The sequence below is a fragment of the Numenius arquata genome, chromosome 6 (assembly GCF_964106895.1).
Source record: "Numenius arquata chromosome 6, bNumArq3.hap1.1, whole genome shotgun sequence".
In the NCBI taxonomy this organism is placed as follows: Eukaryota; Metazoa; Chordata; class Aves; order Charadriiformes; family Scolopacidae; genus Numenius; species Numenius arquata.
In genome coordinates, this window is record NC_133581.1 from 28,331,202 (window position 1) to 28,356,559 (window position 25,358).

A 25,358-nucleotide genomic window follows, 5' to 3' on the forward strand; every position below is an offset into this window, starting at 1 on the left:
TCACTTAATCTCCTTCTTGGTTTTGTAATGGGCAGAAACCACCAGATAGTTGTCTGGATTCATGTCCCTGAGGGTTGGAGACTTGCTCTGGATTGGAGAAGTTTTCCCATCCACTCGGGAGATCTGCAACATTCGGCACGGGTCATGCTTCAGTAAGTAACCTGCGAAAGTCTCCCATCCTCCTCCAACACGAACCATCACGTGTTTGTTGTGCAGCATCTGCAATTACATATACAGGAGAAAAACCACAAAAACTCTTGAAAGTGAACCATTCACTGGGAAATAATGGGGTTTTTTTTACTGGAAAAAGCTGTGCTTACTTTAATTCAAAGTCCCAGACATATGGTAGTAGTCTGCTTTGTAATAAAAGGAAAGGAAAAGAAATACTAGAATGGTTTTATTTGAATTTAATAAGCAAATTTAAAAAAATGTAAGAAAATTAGATGGGATGTAAAACTAAAGATTTTCCTAGTTTATGTAAACAACGCTACGTGCTTTTCTAGTCCTGCAGCACTGAGTGATCCTGTTCTTCACGTGTTTAGTCTAAACGCATTAGGGAACATGAATATTTTTGAGGTAAATTTTTTGAAAATACGTTAGTAAAGATACCATTTTATATGTCTTGAAACTGGCTTTTCTTTATAGGATAGTGATCTATAGAAAAGGACTAGTGAAGAGCAAACCACCAAAACAATCACCTCCATCTCCTAAAATATCAAAATAATTATTTAAGAAAATGAAGTTCCATTTCGTTTAACAATTTAGTATTGCTGACGTACATTCCGATTAAAACAGTCTACTGTTGTAATTAAATCAGTCTAAATGAGGGACATCAGAAATAGCGTATCTGGAACTGTTTGGAGATACCTGAATTTATGCTGAGTTAAGAAAGAAAATACAAGAAAAGTCCCCAGGCTCTTTCTAGCGGGAAAGCTCAGTACTGCTTACGCTTGCAGTCTTTATTCCAGAAACACTGGGGCTTGACCTACAAAGCAATTTCAGGTTGAGAGAGGTATCTAACCGCCAAATTACGTACCTTTCTCTAGCATATATCCTCCAGATCCACACTCATTTTCTGCCTAAACTCAAATAAAACTTTTCACCAAGTACAAACGTCTGCACCGGTGAGTTCAGTTGGCAATTTCACTGTCATTTCTCTCCTCCGGTTCTCCACACAGAACGGTCAAATAAATAAATACCAGTGAGGTATCATAAAGCAGTATATTCTACCGAAGCCACATCATAAATCACACATTGAAAAGCGCTTTGGTTAGTACATCTTATGAAATGCTAAGCATCATTTAGTTGTTAGCACCAGAAATTAAAAATCGGCCCCGTAAAAGGCATGCCAGAAGATGTTTAATGTAGTCTGGGTAATGAGGTGGATTTATGGCTGTGATGTGTATATGGGCTCTTCTACGTGTCCAAAACTCCCGCGAGAGCTGGCAGTATTTGCAGCTGAGACTTTGCAGGTGGCACGTAAGCCTTTTGTAACGTAGCACAATTCAGGTTAGTACACATAGCATAGATAACAAAGCAAGAAACATTCCCAATCAAACAAAATCACAGAAAACAAAAGGCAAAAAAAGCAACTCTTCCAAAAAAAAACCAAAAAACCAACCACCCCAACCAACAAACAAACAAACTCCCCAGCCTAAAAATATGTTATTTGACTTCTGTTACGTGAGGCGACAGATTCACCTGGAGTGAAGAAAGCATGGAAAGCTGTACAACTTTCTGAAGTTTGAAAATTAGGATAAGCTTATAAAGAATCAAATTCTTCATTTAAATAAGCAGCTGCAAATGAATTCTTGTTAGAAAGTTTTCATTTTACTGCAAGGAGATTCCTGTTTCTGCATTTTGGTTTTTGTGTGAAACACGGTGGGAAGGCAATTCAGCTTTAGAGATACTGAAAAATAATGTTACTTCTGATTCATCCTAATGAGAACACGCTCAAGTACTCTTTGTTTAATTACCATCTCTCAGCTACTGAGACTGCCTGTGCTGTTGCTCTGGGTTGTAGGAGCCTCTGCAATAGCTGTAAGTGAGGGTTTTCTCTAGATTTACATGGGTAAGAAATAACCAGCCTCACGTCTTCACCAATCACGCTTTTTCTCTTTCCTCTCAAGCTTTGTATTTTAGTTTCAAGACTTCGTTTTGAACTGACGATGGTACGATCAGCCTTCAACGGCATGAGATTTGAATCAAGTCTTTAGTCTGGACAATACATCATGGCAGAAGCAAAAGGTTTTTACATCAAGTTAGAAAACTGCAGTTCAAACGGTGACACAGCCTCGAGACAAAAGAGTCTACAGAATTTTATTTAGCAACATTCTCCTCTTCGAATGCCTAAAAAAGCATTTGAGAAATGCCCCAAGACCTTTTCACATAAAGACCTTTTCACATAAAGGCCCGACTTCGGTCCACTGCAACATGTGATGCGGTTGTGGGAAGGAGTTAACTGTTGCTGCTGTATTTCAGCTTCCACATATTGTCACAGGGGGGTTCACGTTCCAAGAGCAGCCAGTATCTGGACTTTTGATTAAGGGTTAGGAATGGAAAGTTAGCAAAAAGTGTATTTGGTTCAGTTGCCCTTAGGGATTACTGTGCAGACAAATAAAACCTACTGCTGGTATGTTATTTCCTGATGCTCAGGTTAAATGTACATCTTTTGGTTTTCCCCTCTTTTTGCTTTCTCTTTGTATTATTATACTATTATAAAATTCACTGAATGCTTGCTTTCTATAGAGACTGGGTTTTCCTACATCCCAAATATAGTCATTGTTCATGCTGTGCTGTGCCACAAAAGCCCCATTTTACTCCTGCGGCTGTATTTTGATTTTAGTAACACCAGCACAAATCCAGAATAATTCTGCTAGCTTCAGAATTCTCCAGGTTCACAGAAGTATAAAGGATTTCTCACCAGGAAAAAAAAAAAAAAAAAAAGGAGAAGAATAAAATAACTTGCTCTACTTTCTAACTGAAAAAGCAGTTTCCTCTCAACATACTTCAGCTCAAGATGAAACTTTTGAGATTATACTATCCACCCAATTCAGCCTTTCCATTGCATGAGATCTCTGAGAAAGAAAAAGTTGGATTCTACAGTAATAAAGTTTATTAGTCAGTTATCAATGTAAATAAATTAATGACATACGCTGCTATCCAGCCCATTGAAACTGAGAAAACCCTTTCCCTAAAATAACATTTAACGTATGTTTACAACTGCTGTAAATCGTCATTATGTCAGTTGTGTCTGAAGCATGGCTGTCGCTAAAGCTGTTCCCTCTCGAATCTGTGTTTAAGCAGAATCTATAGTGAAGCAGATGACCAGACGATAGCATCACAGAGGGAGACATTATAGATTGTTTTGGTATGCATTAAGGCCGTATCAAGAGATAACATGAAAAATAGTCAATAAAAATTAGGTGAACTAAGCTGTCATTGCATAGGACTTTGGCATCAAAGTGAAATATAGTCTAAAGGGTTCTGGTTTTCACACAAATAGGTTAGAGAGCTTTATGGCTTATTAAAGAGATATTAGGCTGCACGTAAAGATATTAAGCTCATATAAATGAGCATAGTTTTACTAACTTGAAAAAAAAATCTATTCTGTTTTACAGGAACTGAAAATCCGGCCCAATATTGTTACTTCTTTCCATCATTTACCAGCAGTGCTGGCAAACTGGGGAGGTCCCAGCTGACTGGCGTCAAGCAAATGTGATGCCCATCCACAAGAAGCATCAGAAGGATGATCCGGGGAGCTCCAGGCCTGTCAGTCTGACCTCGGTGCCTGGGAAGGTCATGGAACAGACCATCCTGAGTGCCCTTATGTGGCGCATGAAGGACACCCAGGCGATCGGGCCCAGCCAGCACGGGTTCATGAGGGGCAGGTCCTGCTTGACCAACCTGATCTCCTTCTGTGACAAAGTGACCCGCTCGGTGGCTGAGGGAAAGGCTGTGGATGTTGTTTACCTGGGCTTTAGCAAGGCCTTTGATACAGTCTCCCCCAGTCTCCTCCTGGAGAAACTGGCTGCCCGTGGCTTGGACGGGAGGACTCTGCGCTGGGTTAAAAAGTGGCTGGAGGCCGGGCCCAGAGAGTGGTGGTGAATGGAGTGAAATCCAGTCGGCGGCCGGTCACGAGTGGTGTCCCCCAGGGCTCGGTGTTGGGGCCGGTTCTCTTTAACATCTTTACCGGTGATCTGGACGAGGGGATCGAGCGCACCCTCAGTCAGTTCGCAGGGGACACCAAGTTGGGTGGGAGTGTCGACCTGCTGGAGGGTAGGAAGGCTTTGCAGAGGGGTCTGGACAGGCTGGATGGATGGGCCGAGGCCAACGGGATGAGGTTCAACAAGGCCAAGTGCTGGGTCCTGCCCTTGGGTCACACCAACCCCAGGCAGCGCTACAGGCTTGGGGCAGAGTGGCTGGAGCTGCCCGGCAGAAAAGGACCCGGGGGTGTTGGTCGACTGTGGGCTGAATGTGAGCCAGCAGTGTGCCCAGGTGGCCAAGAAGGCCACCAGCATCCTGGCCTGTGTCAGGAACAGCGTGGGGAGTAGGACTCGGGAGGTGATCGTCCCCCTGTACTGGGCACTGGTGAGGCCCCACCTCAAGTGCTGTGTCCAGTTTTGGGCCCCTTCCCACAAAAAAGACAATTGAGTTGCTGGATTGTTGGCAGAGAAGGGCAACAAAGCTGGTGAGGGGTTTGGAGCACAAGTGTTATGAAGAGAGGCTGAGGGAGCTGGGGTTGTTCGGCCTGGAGAAAAAGAGGCTGAGGGGAGACCTTATCGCTCTCTACAACTGCCTGAAAGGAGGGTGTAGAGAGGCGGGGGTCGGTCTCTTCTCCCAAGTCACAGGTGATAGAACAAAAGGAAATAGCCTCAAGTTGTGCCAGGGGAGGTTTAGGTTGGATATTAGGAAAAATTTTACACTGAAAGGGTTATTAAGCCTTGGAATGGGCTGCCCAGGGAAGTTGAGGTACCATCCCTGGAGGCGTTTAAAAGATGGGTAGATACAGTGCTGAGGGACATGGTTTAGTGATGGTTTTTTATCAGTTAGGTTGATGGTTGGACTAGATGATCTTAATGGTCTGAAAATGGGTTTGATTAAAAAAAGAAGTTGAGGGAAACTACACAGACGTGCTGCACATGCTGAGAGAGGCTGGCCTCTGATGGGGACAAGCCAGTAGCAGCTTGGCATTAGGATTCCCACCTGCTCCCTGGAGGTTTTGAGGAGACCTGACATAAGCAAGTGCAGGGGCATTGGGCAAAAGAGAAAGAGCTGCAGTGCTGCCCTGTGAACGATGGATTAGTGGTTCTTAATAGGGATGTATAGCAACTTCATATTTCCGTAATCATTAATGCTATCATTTGACAGTTTACTCATTTCCAGTACATGCCCATGTAGTAAATTCAGTAGCAAGTCTTAGTTGGCATTTACACCAAGTCTTCTAAATACATTCAAACAGGGAAGTGAATTTTCAGATATTTGTAGTTATATGAAGTTTTTCTACTTCTCTGAGAATTCAGTGACCTGAAAACACCACCAAGAACATGTAATAGTCTCCTGATTAATTGCCGCAAGCCACATAATTACAGATGTTAAAACCACCTTGTTAGCAGAGATTATACAACTTCATCTCTAGAGTTCATTGTAAAATTTATTGCAAAATCCTGCTGTATCATCAGATTTGAACATCAATCAGGTTAGATTTAGATACAATCCTATTTTAAAAAGTTGCAGCCATTGTAGCACACATTTTATAAAAGATATTACTGCTGCTACGTGCTAGAGTTCACCCTTATGGACACAAGGGATTGTGGGAGCAATTCCCAAGAGGATATGGAAGAAAACTAGCTTCCAGCTGGAAAGCTTTCCTCCACCTATTTCTTTTCTTGGCTTTCATTCCCCTTTTGTCATTGAATTTGTATGTGTTGTCTTTTTAGAGAAAAGTTTGAGCCTGATAAAACAGGAAGCTTATTTTAGACTTTTAAGAACTCACTTATGTGCCTAAGTGCATATCTAAGGAACTCAAACCTCAACTCTGCAAATCTGAAAAAGTGCAAATTATGTAGCCAATTCCAGATATTAATTATTCATCCACACTGAAGTAATCTACTTATAGCATATTAATGTGCATTTTGGCATGCAATAGTGTTTTAGTTGCTTCCAACCTGAATTATCCTTTGATATGATTGTATTAAAAAAAAAAATAAATAAAAAAATCTTTCCTTACTTGAAAAACAGGAGGAATGCACTGCTCGTTTTTCCCTGTCATCCCTCATTACGTCACATTTTGCCTAGGACCCCTCTTGATATAGAATTATACAAAAATGTTTTGGATTATGTCTACTAGTTTTAAAAGTTCCAAATGATGCAGCTTGATCACTCCAGTCATTGCATCTGGATTTGTTTAGGGACCTCCACTGAGTTTCTGTGTTGTCGTTCTAAAACCCCAATAAAGAAGCCTGCACTTCCCCTCTCTGCAGACACCATGATAATGACATGGAAAAGAGACAGCTCACTGGATTAACATCTCCTTCTCATTTTCAGGGATTTATATGTAGTAAATCACATTGAATCTCACTTAGTTGTAAAAAGCATTATAAAAAAGCTCAGCTTGAAAAATAGATGTCAAGAGCATACTTGTTTGACTAATTGCTTGTCACAATATTTCTAGCTGTGCTAGAGTTGGGTCTTATAATTAACACACTTTCTCAATTATAAAGAATTTCATTTTAATGTTATATCACGGGCTGTATCGAACACATTAACAGGTATCCACTCAGTTTATTGAAACAATCTCTTATACTATGTTGTATAAACAAAGACTGGGATGGATGTTACTTTATAAATTATTTATAAGCTTTGTTGGTTCAAGTCTATATTTCTGAAAGAAACCAAATGCAAACACTCCTTATTTTATACTAAATATTAAAGGTGGAAAATAAGCCAGAATGGAGGCATTCATCAGAATCCCTAAATGTCCATTTTGGGGCAGAACAACTTTTATTTCTTTGTGTTGAGTGGTATTTCTCACCGAACAAGGAGCTAATAAAGTTCCCAATTGCTTCAGCAACACCACCACAATTATATTCTCCATGTCTATCGACTCACATATGGGGGAGGATGACACCGAAAGAAGTATTGACTTAAACAGGTGGTACAAAAAATTCTATCAGTGTAGTGCCAGCTGGAATGATTTTCAGTGGCAGCTGATCAGTCATTGAAGCCTGATAGATTTTCCAGATGAGGCAGCCATAGAGGCTTCAAAGCGTATATAGACCAGGCCTTACACTAAATATTGATCAGAAGCCTTCTATAATTCATGGAGTCATTTTTTCAAAGTTGGTTTCAGATCAAAAGAACAAATAGACTTTGTGTATGCAAATACAAAAGGCATCAAAATAATCATTTGCACATGTAAATACCCAAAAGGCAATTTAAATGTGAGAAATATGAAACAGAAAATGGCAGGTGTAAGTATCTGCTTTTCTCCTTTTCAAAATTTGGTTATCGCTTCACTTAGTCAAACAAAATTCACCAGAGAGGACCATAGGCTTATCTCTCTGCAGATGGGACTTTCATTTAGGAGGTCAGCCACAGTAAAGACAGTGGTTTTAGGCTTATTCTTATTGGTTTTGAAGTTAAAATCTAGTAAGTGAGCCTTTCTGAGCTGAATACTAATTTCCATACATTCTCCTAGGCAAGAACTGTTACTATATTAGAGTGCTAAAGATAAAAGAAGAAATGTTAGTGGTGCAATATATTATAATGCCATCTTTAAGACAAACGCTATCACTGGCAGGAATCCTGATCATTGCCCAAAGGCATCATCACACAACAAATAAGGATTTAGGGTACAAGGACATATTTCGGTACCATTTACCATATTCAACTCCAAATGCTTCAGATACACACATCAGACTCACATTAACAGTGAGACTTAGCTTTTTTTAAAAAAAAGCACCACCTCTCCTTAAGTAAGTCGAGACATAATGAGCTACTCATAACGTTTAGCGGGCAATCAACAGACACCTTTAACAGCCACTATTCTATGAAGGGAAAAATATTTGATTTGAATTATGTTATATCTGTGTTTTCATTAAATTGTCTTTCCTACCAAGACACTTGTCAGTTTTCTATTACACAGTTGAGCCTCAAAAACGATGTAGAAATTCTTCATCATTTGTAAAGTGGTAGCAGTTTATAGTATTAATGTACAATATAATATCACATACTATAGTTCATTATTATTATTATATAGTATTATTGCAGTATAGTATTAAATTAAATAGGTATTACCTATTGTTTCACACATACCTATTAACAGATTTTTCAGTAAAGTAGAAATGGAAATGTTGAAGTATAGAAATAAAGTGAAGATCCGCTCTCCAAATTTTGGAAGCCTACTCAACAACAGATAGGCTTTCATCTCCTATTCCTTCTCCAAAATTAGTAGGACTTTGTATCTTTTTCACTTTGTGATTGAAAAAAAAAAAAGCCAAACCAAAATGAGTTTCAGTAAGAAAAGAAGTTTAACATCAATGACATTGATGCCCCTCTCTGATTAAGGTAATTGAGCACAGCCAGCATGTTGAGGGAGGTGACTCTGCCCCTCTACTTCACCGTGGTGAGAGCCCACCTGCAGTGGTGCGTCCAGCTCTGGGGCCCCCAACATAAGAAGGACATGGACCTGTTGGAGAGGGTCCACAGGAGGGTCACGAAGATGATCAGAGGGATGGAGGACCTCTTCTATGAAGACAGACTAAGGGAGTTGGAGTTCTTCAGCCTGGAGAAAAGAAGGCTCCGGGGACACCTTGTAGCCCCTTCCAGTACCTAAAGGGGACCTACAGGAAATCTGGGGAGGGACTCTTTATCAGGGAATGGAACGATAGGATGAGGGGTAACAGTTTTGAACTGAAAGAGGGGAGATTTCGATCAGATATTAGGAAGAAATTCTTTACTGTGAGGGTGATGAGGCATGGGAACAGGCTGCCCAAGGAAGGTGTGGATCCCCCTTCCCTGGAATTGTTCAAGGCCAGGCTGGATGGGGCTTTGAGCAAGCTGGTCTAGTGGGAGGTGTCCCTGCCAATGGCAGGGGGGTTGGAACTAACTGATCTCTCTTTAAGGTCCCTTTTGACCCAAATCACTCTATGATTCTAAAACCAGAAGGCTCCCTAACAATACTTACAGTATAATGCTTGCAAGCTTCTAAATACTTAAACATTGATATTAAAATGATCTATGTGAGGTACTTAACTCCTGGTCTCCTAGCAGACTAACTAACATATGCACCGAAAGGTCTCAGAGGAAACATAATGAAATCTAACAAAACTGAATGAGACCAGTTACACAACATTTTCATTAAGATCCAGTTCCTACTGAAGTCAATGGGAATTTGTCCAATTCTTTAAAATGTATTTTGGGTCATGTCTGTCTGAAATCTGAACCTGACCCTTTTGCTAAAATAAGTAAGTTTCATTTTCCTTTTCTGAAGAAGCCTCAAGGATAAGGGCTTTATAGCCATATCCACCATGTCCTTTGTTAACTAAATCCACTCCTCGCAAAGCAGCCCTCTTATTGCCCTTTTCATTTCACAGATATTTCTATGAAATGTTGCATAACAGCAGCAACTTTCTTACTTCACTGAATGACCCTGGAGAGTTCTCTTCTTTTAGAATAGGAAAGTGAATTGCTTTCACCCAACTCACCCTTATATAATTAATGAGTTATTTCTCTTGCATGTTTATTTTTCCTTTTTCTAGACTGACGTTACTGTCCATCCATCAACTGTCCATTCAGCAACTTGCAAAAGCACTCCTTCCCGTGAAGAACTTAAGCAAAAGGAGGGCAAGTAAAGCTAACCTGAAATGAGAACACCCTTGCCTCTTGGGACTCCATTTCTTTTCAAACCTTCTTTATTCCATTTGCAAGTTCCTGCTAGAGGATCTTTGGACCTCATTTGAGATTTCCACCTCACAACTCTTCAATTTATTTTTCCAATACTTACTCAAGTTGTTAAACCACGTTATCAGTCAAAGCTCTGTCTTTCTAATGCTTATGAAACACTGTTATAAGATGTCACATTTTCAGCCCAGGGCCGATGATGCAACTGGGAACTGAAGAGATCTGTATCCTGCTGAAGACAGAGAGGCACAAAAAGTAAGTGTCTAGTGATTTGACTGAAATTGGACTGTTGTAGCCCAGAAACAAAGGTTTCATATATTAACATATCTGGTTGGTATGACCTATATTACCTGGTCACCTGCTGAAGAAAGTTAAAATGCTTTAATACTGCTTAAGTGGCGTATAATTCATACATGACTGTAAATTCACTCTAGCAGGAAGGCAAGTGGAACTTGTACAACCCTTTAAAAATCTGAGGGCAGTGCTAACAAGTGTATCAAAGTCTCTACCTTTCACCCTTGCATAGAGCTAAATCCTGCTCCTCTGTTATTGTTTATGCAGAAGGCAAATCCTTCTCACCAAGCATCACAGCAATATGAAATGAAAACAAAAATACTTTTAGATTTAGTCACAGCTCAGCAAACTAGCATGTAATCAGGTTAGAAACCCAATACCAAGGGGAAAGAGTTTATAAATTGTTCCTAGAGCTTTCCCCTAGTTGAGGTACGTATGTGGAAAAGTCGAGATGGCTTCTTAGTTACATCCTCATTTATAACAAACAGTTGCTCAAAGTGGGCAGTTTATAAAGGTCTGAAAGAAGCCAGGAAACATATATTTGAGCACGAGGACACAGGGTGTCTAAGAAACCAGAATAAATAGAATGTTCAATGACTACAGCCTCATACAATCCGAGGGAAATAACGGACAATAACTAAGACCATGACCTCCACTTAAAAGCAGCCAGAGAACAGGCAAATGGCATGTTTACACTGGTACCGGGCATGATGTGCCAGAAGATTTTTCCATTTGATATTTCAGCAGCAGATCATACTAGAACAGCACACAGCTTCCCAAAAGGTGCAACAGCAATTGCTGAAAACAATGCTCCTGGAAATCTAATCTAACAGCATACACAGGTAACAACGAAGATCAGCAATTGTGGATTTATCAGAAGTACAGTAACAGCAGGGTGGTGACAGAATGGGAAAGTAGAAAACAGGGTGTCCCAGGATGCAGGGATGAGTGAGATGACAACAAACTGGTGACCTAGAAACAGCCGCTGAAGCATTAGAAACAGCAGTACTTAAAAGCCAGAGGAAAGAAAGTTTCTTTCCATCAGGCATCTAACAGTAAGCGAGAATCAAGCAGCATACTGAAGTCCTGAACTGATACAAGACATGGAATATTAAAGGATGGAGAGGGAGATCTCGGGACAACTAACAGTAATTACTGAAACTATTAAGAGACAATTTAAAGACTGAAAGGACAAACTGGAAGCGTGAGTGACAACACTGTCCCACAAATTATAGGATCTAGCACAGAGATGATTTTTAGCTGACACTCAGTCATCTGAAGAGACAGTAGAGATTGAAACTATGGAGCAGTGATCAAGAGAATCGCACATTATATCTGACATCAGTTCCTGAGAGAGACACAAAGACGTATATGGAAGGCGGTGTCGGTGAAACTGAGAATTTTATAGGAATGGGGTTGGAAAGAAGAAAAGTCCACTTGCACAGTGAAGTGAATGGAAAGATCCCATTAGCCCGAGGCACTGAGGAACAAGCAGTTGATTAGCGTAAAAGCCCCAGCTTGGGGAGTAGCATTTCCAAAGTGATTCTGCCATTCAAGATACTTAGAACCCATGAAATAACATCTTGCCTTCTGCAAAATAATCAGGCAAAGAAACTCGAATTTTTCCCCTTTCACATTGCAAAATTGCAATCTCCTCCCTCTATTTGTTCTTGGCAAGAGATGCAGTGAACGTGTTTGGTATAATGGCATAAACCACTAATGCACATGGATAGAAACTAATGAAGAAAATTGCCTGTTCCACTGGTTCAGCTCTGGGTTGAATACACATGCAGGGAGCCCACCTCATTTGCAAAGCTCTAGATTGTAACACAATGGAAGCTTAGACACTTTTCACATACCTGAAGAAGCCAGGAATTGGCTTAGAGGGCGATAACCACAGCCACATAAATCCTGCATGGCACAGAAACATTAAGGTCAACAGCCTGTTGACCTCTAGAGGTCAAGGAAAATGCAAAATTGTGTAAACCATTTTTACAAAGGGAAAGCGCTGGGGAAGGTCAAATTAAAGTACTGTCTGTAGCACAAATGTTGCACTTAATGAAACTACAGACTTTATTTCTGTTTTCAGAATATAGCAGACTCATTAAAATCATTACTCAAAGTATTCCTGCGTAACTGAAATCAAGATACATCTTTGGATGCGTACTGATGTAAATAACATGAGAGTTTGGACATTTGGGATTCTCACTCTTGATTAAACTTTCCCTCAAACCTTACTTTTAGTTTCTGTCTGACACAATTTTATACAATTTGGGACTAGTACATGCTTGGTATCTAATTAACACCAGACCTCGGTTGCTCTTTGAAAAAAGCATCCTGCGTAGGCGAGGACTTTTTGTGCGAGAAATGACTCAGATGCAGACAGAAGTAAACACACTTGTTTATTCATTAACAGACAAGTGAATTTCTGACAAGTGGAGGCTTTTATTTCTTGGACAAGGAGAAATATTGTCAAGGAAAATTCATTAGATGTGGGAGTCGTGTTCAGAACGGCATTCATAGGTAAAGGGACTGTGCATTTCTGAGGACTTTGGGTGAGACCCTGCATCTGGTTGACTATGAGGACAATGAGGGTGACACCTTCTTGTTGCTTCCCCTCCAGATATTTACGTGTGGGCCAGCCACAAAGACCACCTAGTCTCTATCTAACTGAAATGTGGGAGACTTCACAGAAATCTAGTTGCTTCTAGCTACAGCACTGACTCATAAGAAATATTTTATGCAACACTCGGCAGAAGAGATGATATGGCAAACAGATTAAATACAGAAAAAGAAATCAGACAGAGTTTATGAGGTTAAGTGAAAGAGAAAGAGTAAACTGGAAAATGCTGTCTCTGGATGGAGACATGGAAAACCAGATGTACTAAGATCAAATAATGGGGGGGAATGGAAGACTGTCTTTCAGAAAAACCATTTCAAAAACATAAGCATGAGGCTGCCAAAATAAATCTACAAGTGACTGCTTAAAAAGAAAGAAAAAGTTTTACTTTTACCTTTGGATTAAAAAAACCCCCAACAGTTTAATTGTAGGTATTTAATGTTTCTATTAGCATTCTGAGCCTTGGAAAATCTCTCTTAAAAACAAATAGCTAAGGGGACAATTCTGTCTCACTTTCTAAAGTTAAGTAAGGTTTTAGTCCTCAAGGAGTATCACTGAAATCATATATTGGAGCAGTGAGATACTGCTCAGAATGAGTTAGGCAAAACTTAATGAGAAATAAAAATACAAGTGCCGCTTATAAATGGCACACAAATTTAAAACAGAAACCTCTCTAAATTCAAAAGGAATTAATTTTATCCAGACTATCAAGATTCTCCTAATTTACATTCTTTTAAGGATATTAAGTCATTTACAGAGTGTATTCATGTACCATCCATTTAGATTTTGCCACTGAACTCAGCGAATCTAGGATTTCACCATGCAAATGTGTGTGGGTTGCATGTGAACACGCTCGTGTTATAACATTGCAGAAGTACAAGAAAATGTTCTTTTGAACCCTAAAGTGCCATCTGTTTTCTAGCTTTTTTCCCCAAGACTCATTCTGTCTCCCTTAATTTCCTGAATAACAGCCTCAAAACAGCCAAATAAAAGAAAATATTTCCTGCAACCAAATTGAAAAACCCACCTTCATCTGCAGAATTCTTCTCCATGTCTGCCCATGGAAGTGATGTGCATGTGATAAGTCACACAGACATATAACAGAATAATTTATTTATATTTCCCAAATACCAGGATTTTTTACAGTTGGATTTGGTTCTAACTATTTTATTTTCAAACCTTTTTTAGTGAAACAGCTACTTTTCAGAGCTGTGCATCCCATACTACAAATATAACATCACTTAAAATAGAAAATGTTGTTCCCTGGAGTAACAAAATGCCACTTTTAGGACAGTGCAATATCTTACTGAGTCACAACATTAAAAACCTAGTCAGCAATGGTGAGTCAGTATGACAGCATCATACTGACTAGTCAGTATGAGAGCATCAGCTATCACTTAGGCGAAGCAAAAATTATGACCAAGTATGGGATCACACTCTTCTGTTCATTACTGAGCCTCTCAAGGGCATCATTCTTATGAAATAAATACAAAAGGGCATGCCTAGAATCACCACAATTGCTTAGCGTGGCCTATGCAAAAAAAACTCACAACAAACAACCTCAAAACTAAAACCACCAAACACATCAGGATTGCAATTATAAAGGGTATCACAAGGAGGCAGACAAAGACCACAAACACATGAGAGAAAGGAACAAAAAAAAGTATGTTCAGGACAGGTGAAGATCTCACAAAGGATAGTTAGAAGTTCTTCACTTGCCTGTGCCGTGAAAACTAAAAGTTTCCAGACGCCTTAACAGATGACAAGAAACTGAATACCATGTATTTTGTGTTTGCAGATTTATCTCTCTGCAGAACTAAAAAAAATATTTGACAAAGTAGAAGTCTTCTGCACTGATCAGCATAACCAGCACCTCGGCTTTAGATAATTTTCTGCAGTCTATAAGCTCATTTGACATCAGTACCTTCCTCGCTTGGTTGACACTACCAAGTAAGCGAAAGGAAAGGCAATAGCCTGAGGTGTTTCACAGACTGGAGCAAGGAGGCCTGCACAGTGGCAACATATCTTATACCTTATCTATGAGACGGAATCACAAAGACTGTGTTTTCCTAGGATGGAAAAGAGGGTATAATTTCTGTTTGATCATTGGAAACAGAGGAAAACCTCCTCTCTGGGTTTAAGCCAGAACACAAACCCATTGTTTCAAGCACAGATACCTGAAAGGATAAGCATGTCCCTGTTTTCAATTTCCATTCAAGCTTACCTTTAATTTGAAGAGGTTTTTGAAAAAGATTCTTTCTCTCTTCCTGTATCCACATATTTGATTTCCACAAGCTGAATTACATCACAAGTAACAATCACCAAGCAAGAACTGTTATACTGAACTTGAAGCTGATGGCAACAGCTCCTGCTGTGTGTCTGGGCTTAGACATCCACCTTGAAAAGCTTGAAGCTGTACCAAGGGAAGTTCTCACAACCATAATGTTCTCTGTTGCATCTAGCAGCATCTCTTTATCTCCTTCAATCTGTGCTATACTGAGATGACATTGGCTTTGGAATTTACATAGGAAGTTATTTCATACATCTTTTTCCAGGAAAGCAACAATAACACTCAAACAAAAACCCTACTCTTCAGAGAGGGCCCCAACAAAAGAATGCCAGTGAGATTTTTATTTTTCTGGACATTCTCAGAGTAACCTGCACATTTTCAAGTGCAGAAGTTCCCTAGAATTTTTTTGATGAAAAGTTCAATAATGCCTTGATTACTCAGACTTTTTACCTCTTAGTGGCATAACTGTGGGGACTGGCAGAGTGCTGGGGAGTCTGATCCAACCCAATGGAGTAAATAATATACAATGACTATAATACCATTTCACTTACTCAAACTTACGAGAGAGATGTAGGTTTAGTTATAAGCTCTAAGACATACTTTGCTCATGACCTTCAGCAAGTAAATATACTGTAATTCTATACTTCAGGTGTCTAGGCTGGGCATAACAAGACTTATTTTTTTCCATTTCTTCTGTGTACTGCCTTGCCAGCTATTCAAAAATAGGATCTTTGAATCTATGTGGGTAAAACATCACCATTAGAAAGTACAGTTTGCAATAACTGATGTAAACCAATCAGAGAGTAGCCATGGTTGAAATTAAAAGGAGTTTTTAAGACTAATACATGCATTATCATGACTCCTCACTGAATGCCTGCAGATGAAATTGGTCGGTGCTTATCTAGCCACCTACATGTGCTCGAAAATGCAGCAACTGTAGGGTATAACTTCAATGTGCACTAAGCCCCTATCTCAGTGGGACTGCAGCTTATTAAGAAAATAATAATAAAAAAATATCAACAAGCACACACAAAAGAACAACATCAACGTGATGCACTGTAATTACGAGAGTTATGAAGTTTAATTAAAGTGAGAAATCTAAAACTGGGGAAGTCCCAGCCATGTGAATACACTGGCCTGGAGCGATCATGTGCCAAAATCTCGAAATGTGTCCTGATTCAAGAGGATCTATAATATGCTTATAATATGCTCCATTTATTCCTGTGCCAAAGAACTAATGCTCTTTTTAAAAGCAATACAATGTACCAGCCAGACATAAAGCCATTTGTCCTTGGTTGCTTAGTGATCCTAGAGTAGAGACCTAAAGAAATTAATTGGACCTTTATTCTGACTAATTCAAAAGGTTACATGTTATTGTCTAGTCTTATCATTAAATATATTTAACAATGCAGTCTGTTAGAAGGAAATTATTCCTTTATACTATTCTCTATGAAAAAGACTCATTAAAATGTGGCTACAGTGAGGACATTGCTTACAAAATCACTTCTAATAGCAAAAGGAATTAGTAAACACCACTGAGGTACGTTTGTCACATTAAAAGGGTGGGTTACATTTCAATAATTTAATCCATCCATTTTTGCTCCATCTTTCCTCTACAGGCTGTTTTTTTCATTCACTTTCCACAAACCCACAAGCTTTAGGGAAATCTGCTCTCTGCATTATAGGTGAGAGAAAATTAAAACCTGCCAAAGAATGGACGCACAAAGGAATAAATACAGAAACGGAGAAGGGCACAAGCCTTCTCTGTACAAGTGCCCCATGGCAATCCAGTGCTCCAAAATGGCAAGGAGGAGAAAACAGGGAACTGTTCTCACTCCCTTCTCCTAGCTCTCTGCTATTCTGAGGCCAAAAGAGTCCTCAAATAGTTGCAATACAATTTTAGTACCAGTGCAGTAGGGACTATTGCTTAACATTTAGCTTAAGGTGAAAGACTGACTTGTGGAGTAGTTGACATGCTGTTAACTCACACCCTAAAAGTAACTTGGTTAATTTGCCCCAAAATCTAAGTAGCATAATCTAACTCTACAGAGATGTAAATTTATTCCTAATATACTGAAACAGATCTTCTAGTCTTACTCTCTTCCAAAAAGTTCTGGACCATGGAGCGAAGGCTTGGCCTCCGATTGCTTCCCCCCATGGTGTAGTGTGGCAGGAGCTGTAATCCCACCTCCTCCCACTCATGGTCTCTCCAGTAGGAATCTTTCCACCGTTCCAGACTCCACCTCCTTCCCTTCAGGAGTTGCAGGAGAGCACCACATTGCATTAAGCACCTTACACCCTCACTACTTATCATAAGCAGTGAGGAACTCTGCGCTTCAGATCAATGTCACTCCTGCCTCATCTGGGGTATGTCACATATATGGAGACGTGTACATGGACAAAAGGACAAATAATGAACAGAATAGGTTAAGAAGAGAAAAAGACTTCCTCCCCCTCCCCTAATTTATACAGTTCTACCTCTACGGCTCCATTCAACTAGGTGACCTTCTCCTCTTTTGAAAGATGCCCTCCTAGATTCACACACCCTGTAGGCAGAGCACAGTAAGGCAAAAAACATGAGCTGACCAACATTTAAGAGTAAAGGTCATGATACGCGTATGTCTATTCCTCCGCTATTATTTGTCACGTACCTGGTGAACAGATAGTCGTTAACAATTCATATTTAACAATACTTAACTATAGAGAATATGAGCATATTATACACTCATTCTAACAGCTATTTTTTATTAATTTCAGTCTAGGTTTATATAGGCTTTTTTACTTGTACAGCAGTCGTCTCTGAAAAATGCATCATTTGTATATTTTATTTCACTCTTTTTCACACTCTCCCCATCTTAGTGCTGAGTGCCAGCAAGTCTCTGCACTGCAACTGTCACATAGCCTCACTCTACCATCAATTCCCCCTCAAATTTGACCCTTATCTCTTGTAGCAACACGATGTTCTCACTGTTGTCAAATTCCAGCTCAATTTCTTTTCAGATTGCATATGTGGTACAGTCTAAAGGCAAACAATTTTTAGTTTCATATAAATTGGAATTAAATAACACAGTAAGGGAATAAACACTAACTAAGGATCTGAAATCCCAGGCAGTAAGTACATTGCCAACTCTATCCTGCTGTATAACTGCTTACATTGACCTATCACTGGAAGTGGCACAGCTATAGCTTCTATGGGAAAATTACCTCAGAGATGAATCTCTTAGTTACTAGCATCTATAACAGAGTTAAAGGGCTTACAGTAAAAATATCTGTGAGCTGGCAATATTTAGGTAACATTCCTGCAACCATCCCTGACTGATTTCATTCACAAGACCTGTCAGGATTCTCTAAAAAACTTCACAAAACTTAGGCAAAGCACAGGTGGCCCAAGATACTAGCTGGCTGCCTATAGTAGTGTGCTTCAGCTTCCTTCTGCTTTGTGACTCTTGGTTATGCTGGAAACCCGAGTCCGTGTGTACTTAGATAAGATATAACATACAAAGAACACAAAAGTCTCAAGACTTGTTTTCCACAGTCTTATATATGAACAGTTCAGGGTAACACCAGAATTATGGAAACAGTTGCAGATGTCCTGAAGTAAGATGCAGAGATTTGGAAACTGCCTCCTACCTCCGTCCTCTGTTTTTTAAATCAACACAGCTACATGCATAACCAAGAAAATTACATTTGGAAAGTATCTAGAGACAGATTATTTTATCAGATCTTGCTTGAATTAAGGGTAGAGATTATTCTTTTAAATGGACAGGCCTGAAATAAATTTATTTAACTCCATGGGTTTCATTTAAACGCCTTCTAATTTACACTGGAGTAATGAGGGGAGAACAAGGGTAGCAAAATTTCAATAATGTTTATACTTAGGCTTAATTTCCTTTAAATAGTACAAAGCATCCTCTCAAAGTTTTCAAAATGATGTCAGTGTGAGTCTATGGGGTATGATGTTACAACATTGGAATGAAGTTATGTCACTGCAAATCTATGAAAGCAACATTGTAAGTAACGAACCAAAGCTATACTAATGTGTTAAAAAATTATGAAAACTATCTGAATGGAATAAACAACTTTGAATAAAATTAAGATATCACAGACCAGAAATTATTTATCTGAGACTGCGGTCAGCAGTCCTGTCTACAGATCAAAAAAAAAATAATAATATTTAAAAAAATATATATGTGTTTGGCTATAGAGCCAAATCCAGTCAAATGCAATCTCTAGTACATTACCTAAATCCAAATCCACCATAGTTCAAGTGACTGCAGCTTGCATGGAAGTCCTTGGGCAAAATTTGGTCAGAGTATAAATAATACTGGAAATGACATACCAGGTACAACAACCAGGGAAGGGTGAAAATGGTTGGAAAATTTAAACTAGCACGTCAACTGGACAAAATTTACTCCCGAAACCATGTGAAAGCAGGAAATCCACATCTGGTCACTCTCCCAGCTTCTAAAAAACAGTCATCCAAATGCAAATCAGAGGTGATTTAATCGCATTGATGAGGGTAGCATAAGCACAAGTTAACATATGACAACATGGCTGCACAATATTTCGCTATTACCAAAGCTTCTTGCTCCACCTTCTTCCTTTCTTTCCGGGATCAGATTAGGACTTGCAGTCATCTTGAATGAAATTTTCAATGTATTTGGATCTAAAATGGGTTTACTCTGAAATTATAGTGCCACAGAGAAATAAAAGATGCTCATTTCAGCTTACAAAATGTATGAACTTTACACATTGAAGTTGACCATTTCACACACGTAACTACTTTGTCACAGTCATTACATTCATTCTTGGACCTCCTTACCGACATCCCATATATAGTCTTACACTATTACTCCATCAACACTGAACATAACTGAACACACAAATTACAGTGATTTCAGTTCTCGGGAACTTTTAAAAAAATCTTTCTAATGTTCTAAATTGTACACATATGAATCATCTGGGTTTTTTTAATCAGGCATTTCTTTTAAAACAGTTTAGTGCAAAGCGAAATTCAGCTGAAATCATAGTCTCAACAAGGTTAATGTTGAGGTAATGTTGATTTTTTAATTGTTTTGACACAAGACAATACATTATACATGGGCACAAATCTTCCAAGGTTTACCAGCTAGGTAAATTCAAGTGATAAAAGAGTAAATACTGATGGTTTCATTCTCCTCAGCCCTACTTTGAGAGCACATCTGATATTAACTTTGTGCCTAATCCTCACTTTTCCATGGGACGGATCCAGGAAAAAGCATGGTAATACTATCACTTTTGTTCTGCAGAATTCCAAGATTATCTTTGGAATGTGTTCTAGGACAGTTTACTGTACTGCATTTTCATGACACTCGTGAGTGGCTGACCAGGTGCCAAGCCCTGAAATCCATTTAAGTGCTGTGGGTGCTACCAAAAAAAGCCACTTCCTTGGTGTGGAAGTTAAGACAAAGAACTGATGGGGCAAGGAGAAAAGAAATCAGATTAAACAGTGCACAGATTTTTCACGTGGTGCTCTTTTTCTTTAGGGTATTTAATAATTTTAGGACTCTGATAACTCTCTTGACACAGGAATGAATTATTTAAAGTTAGTATTAGTAATTTAGTTTAGTTTTGATAGCTGCCAGCTGTAACCTGACGGCACTTAGATTTAGTCACATGGAAATCCCCTGTTGTATATATTCTAGTATGTTGGATCTCTTTGCACTCATCAGTTTTATATCTTTCCGCAAATACCAGAAGAAAGATCTTTTTAGGTTCTGGCAAGGATCTTGGAATGGGAAATTGTGCTAGTTGCCAAAAAGGCACTGATTACTGTAACAGAGTAGCCTGGAGTTTCTATCCTTTTCCTTTTAATACGTAAACTTGTTTCTGATTTAGAACCGACTCTCCTGGCAAAGGTGTTTTCCTCACTGCTAGTTTGCGTATAGCTGGACTATGTGCGACTCTATTGTCTTGGAGTACACACGCCAGTCTTCACTTACTCAGAATATATATTATACCATTTATCCCTACGTTGCAGGAGACAGAGTGCGCACACACAAGATAGGGATAGAAACAGTAGTTCTATTGCATGTGTGCTCTTTAACCATGAATTCAATAGCACGACTACGGAAAACTCCTTAAAAAAATAAAAAAATCTTTCTAACGAAAGGAAGAGATATCTTTAGACAAACCCAGTGTGCAAGGATACTCGCATAGTCCAATACTTCATCCTTAGACTTCACTTCCTTCAGAGAAGTGCTTTTTGCTTACTGTCAGCATAATAGATTTTCCTTTTACAATGCTCCAATAGAGAATTTAATGAATGTTTCAAGATGACCTTGTACAGAGATGACATTTATTTGTATGACTATGGGGGGGGGTTTGGGAGTTTTGTGTTGTGTTTTGCTACTTTTTTTTTCCCTTAAAGTGCTCAGGTGATGCTCTAGTAAAGCCTGAAAAAGCTACGGAAACATTCTTGGCTGAAAGGCCTTCTCAAATGTTCTCTCTCATTCATTGCTGCTGCATCTGAACTGTGGGGTAGAAAGCAATTCCTATGCTTTATGCCTGTACAGTGTGCCCTGGTCACATTTTAATCCAAAAAACAACACTTTTTTTTTTTTTTAACCTTATCCCTCCTCTTACTTTCAGGTTTCCACAGAAAAGAAGCTGCAACAGCTCTAGCTGCCTCCTCAATCATCTTGACATTCAAGAAAGCCCGTGTATCCAAAATTATATCTATTTCATAATCTAAATGTAGTCAGAGCTGCAGAGAAGGAACTACTGTTGCAGTTCCTAAAAATCTTAGTTGAATCTACTGGTCTGTTAAATGCCTAAAACTTAATTATGATCCCTTAGTCCATCCACAGTGAATAAATGATTATTAAAAAAATATATGGAGAGAGATAATCTAGGAAAAAAGCATGACAATTCTTGACTTCTTGAAATCATATACTGAAATTCTACAAATGTAACATATTAAACAGCAAAAGTGAATGAGCGCATCCTTTCAAAGGAGATACTAAAGGCCGAAGTCTTCATGCCCAGAGTCCTGCAAAGAAATTGCTTGCAACTGCGTGGCAAGTTCGAGACAGTTACTAAGCCATATCTGCTTGAAAGCAGATGCTGGTGGCATCTATCTTATGAAAAAAAAAAAATCAGGTCTTACTTCAAGGGTACTGTTTTTGAGAAATCAGTTTCCCAACTGGCACTGGGGAGATTAATTTTTACTGTCTTCACCGTGTCTCTCACCAGGTGCATATTCTCACCTCTTCAAGGCGGGAATTTGGTAGGGTCAGATGACACCAAGAGGAGGCGGCTACGCTCAGGTCAGTCAGTGCGTGCAGGTGACCAGCTTACATGTAAAAGTAGGTGGTTAGCTAGGCTGAACTGGTTTGAAGCCATAAGCATTTTGTGGAGCAGTTAAGGCAGTAAGCACGCCTTTAGGACAGGTCAAGAGCCATTCCTCAGAAGGAAAATATCTAAGGTTGGGAGATTGGAGGAATAACACAAAAAACATAACAATGATAAATATTGGGGAAGGAGCGGGGAATTTCAAGCACCAGGAAAAGGCAGGAAAGTGTTTCTAGATGTCCCGGTTTGAAGTAAAACCGAACCAATTTTCTGTTCTGTAACTTTACATCCTAGCTAGGCCTCCTCTAACTCTCTGAAATTAACGGCATATTGTGGAGAAAACTGCTCGTTCTCAGAATGATAAGACCAGTGTTTGTGCTCCATGCCAAGGAATGGTATGCAGGGAGGCCCTTGCTTATACTTATTGCTATAACAACCAAGGTCAGCCAATTTCCTTATTTGCCCCCTTAGGGGGTCGGAAACAGAAAAAACGTAGAGGGGTCACATCGGTGGGGAGGAGCGGACAGGACAGGTGACCCAAACCTGACCAACTGGGGTATTCCATCCCATCTGCCCCATGCTCAGTATAAAAGCTGAGGGATCAAAGGGTCAGCCCCCTTCCTGCGATGGCCAACGTCCAGAGAGGACTCTGTCTGTTCATCTGCCTTTGATCCCGATCTGTGTGTTCCTGACTCCAGAGCTGGAATCCAGTTCCCATTCATCGCTGAGTCCAGTCTGGGACTTCCCCAGTGCCTGCCGGTGACGTGACTGTCATCCTGGGAGCTTGATATGGTTTTGTATATATTGTATCTATTTCATTATTTTCATCTTTATTTTTATTTTAATATTAATTCTTCATTAAAGTAGTTTAGTTCATTCTAAACGTCTAAATCTCCTTATCTCTTTCTCTCCTCTCTCCTCTTTTGGGGGGGGAGAAAGGGGAGGAAGGGCCATCTGTCGGTCTGGTTTTGGTAAATTCAGCCGAAACCACGACACTAGATTTGAACTTATTAGTCTTCTCATCCTTTATCTTACAAAGTTCACAACTGGCCCCATAACTACCACCAAGGCACAGCACAGAACGGAAATGCACAACCACCCAGCTGCCACAGGAGTTGTGCCTGGGAGCGTGTACAAGTGTGCACAAGGTCAGGGAAGCTGCAGCCTGACACGCAATGCCAGTGCAGAGTCTGCCTCGTGCTTTCATCTGAACTGCAGTCGCTGTTCAGCAAATCAGACCACCAGCTGGACACTAGAGCTTTTTGATGTATTTGGAGCTGACATCATACGAATCTTAGTCAGAGGCCTATAGTTTAGAATCACAAAAGTGTGGCACACGTGTGTTTGTACCCATGTGTACACACATGTAGGTGTGTACACACGCACCCCTTCACATAAAATACGCAAAGTACGCTGTGGCCAGGTAACATGGTGTATAAAGCAGACGAGAGTTCCTAAATGCAAACATATGTATTTGGGTGGTAGGTCAACTGGTTCATAAAATATTTTCATAACATTCTTTTCCACTTCTGTATTATGACTAAAGCCAAAGAATCGTGTGCCGTAAAAGAAAACTTCTTCAGGCTGGAGAATCTATTAAGCTAATTTTAGCTTTCATTCTAAAAAGACTTTTCTTTCGAAGTAGTTTTTGTTATTAGGTTAATCTTGAAAGTGGAAACTAATTGTTAGGATAAGGCTGTTGGTTTTAATTTCTTACATGGGTCATAGATAACCCCAGGCGGTAGCCCCAGAGACAAAGCTACAGGCACCTTCTCCTTAGACTAGCACTGCTAATGTTAAGCATCAGTTATGAGAAATTCTTACCATACTATTTTCTGCTCAGAATACCTCCTAAGCAGGCACTATGAATTTTCAACAGCCATGAAACATGAATGAATTCCTGTCGTGAAGATGACAGCGTAAAAATGTAACGATTTCTATTTTCATGTCAGCATCATCTCTTATCATCAGTATAGTTGTGTTTTGGTATAGGGTTCTTTACTTCACTCTTAGCAAAATGGGGATATTATGTAACAACTCCTGAAGTATTAAGTGCCCATATATTAATATTCACTAGAACCTGCAAAAAATTACTTGATGGCTCTAAGCCAAGTGCAGCCAGACTCTTGGCTTTAGAGAAGAATTCATTGACTAGCCTTTTATACAGGTATAGATACATTGCCAGACCTGGATCAAACACTTGATCTCCACATTTCCTACAGCAAAGATTTCATAGCACAGACGCCATATTACACAGGATAAAACTTTGAGCTTGAAGGCACCTCATCTCGCTTAACCCCCAGGCCAGCTTTTTGGACAAAATTGAAACCACAGTGGAGAAAAAAGAGAGGAGTTAAAAAAGCAGTATCACAAGCCTAATCAGTACTTTAAGGACATTTTGCAATGCTTCTCACTAGCTGAAACAAGGGATCCGGATGCCTTGCACATTTAACAAAAGGTCTTTCCCCTACTGTTTTACACATATTCAAGTGCTCCTAACCCACTGGCAGCTTACTTATCCTTACTAGCTTTTTTTGTACTGATGGGATTTTCTGAAGCACTGAGAACCAACTTTACTCCACAGAGTTGGTTGGTTGTTTTTTTTTCCCCACTGCCTGCAAGGGAGTCAGGGTTCGGGCACTTACAAGAGCAAATTACAATATCTGATAAGAAAAAAATCCAAAACAAACAAAAAAAAATAACCCCCATTTCTACTACTTTTCCATAGTTGGAAAATGTGTTCTAAAATTAGGCCAATAAGACATTAACGCCAAGCAAATTAGCTAGATTATACCTGAATCTGTAAGATAATGAAACCCAATTATAAATACATACAGAACAGGCTTTCATTGACTCCTCCAAAATCAGGGCTTATGCTCAGAGTTTCTTATGGAGGACTTCCTATAGTTTCTTTTGCAA

At 39.6% G+C, this 25,358-nt stretch overlaps 1 protein-coding gene across 1 annotated transcript in view; it reads right to left on the reverse strand.

Annotated features, from left to right (window-relative positions):
- Window positions 1–25,358, reverse strand: part of GAS2 (growth arrest specific 2) — an 87,270-nt gene continuing 61,912 nt past the window's right edge. The window contains exon 7 of the mRNA XM_074149791.1: window positions 1–219. Within this exon, the coding sequence (XP_074005892.1) occupies window positions 1–219 (219 nt within the window). The remainder of the gene's footprint in view (window positions 220–25,358) is intronic.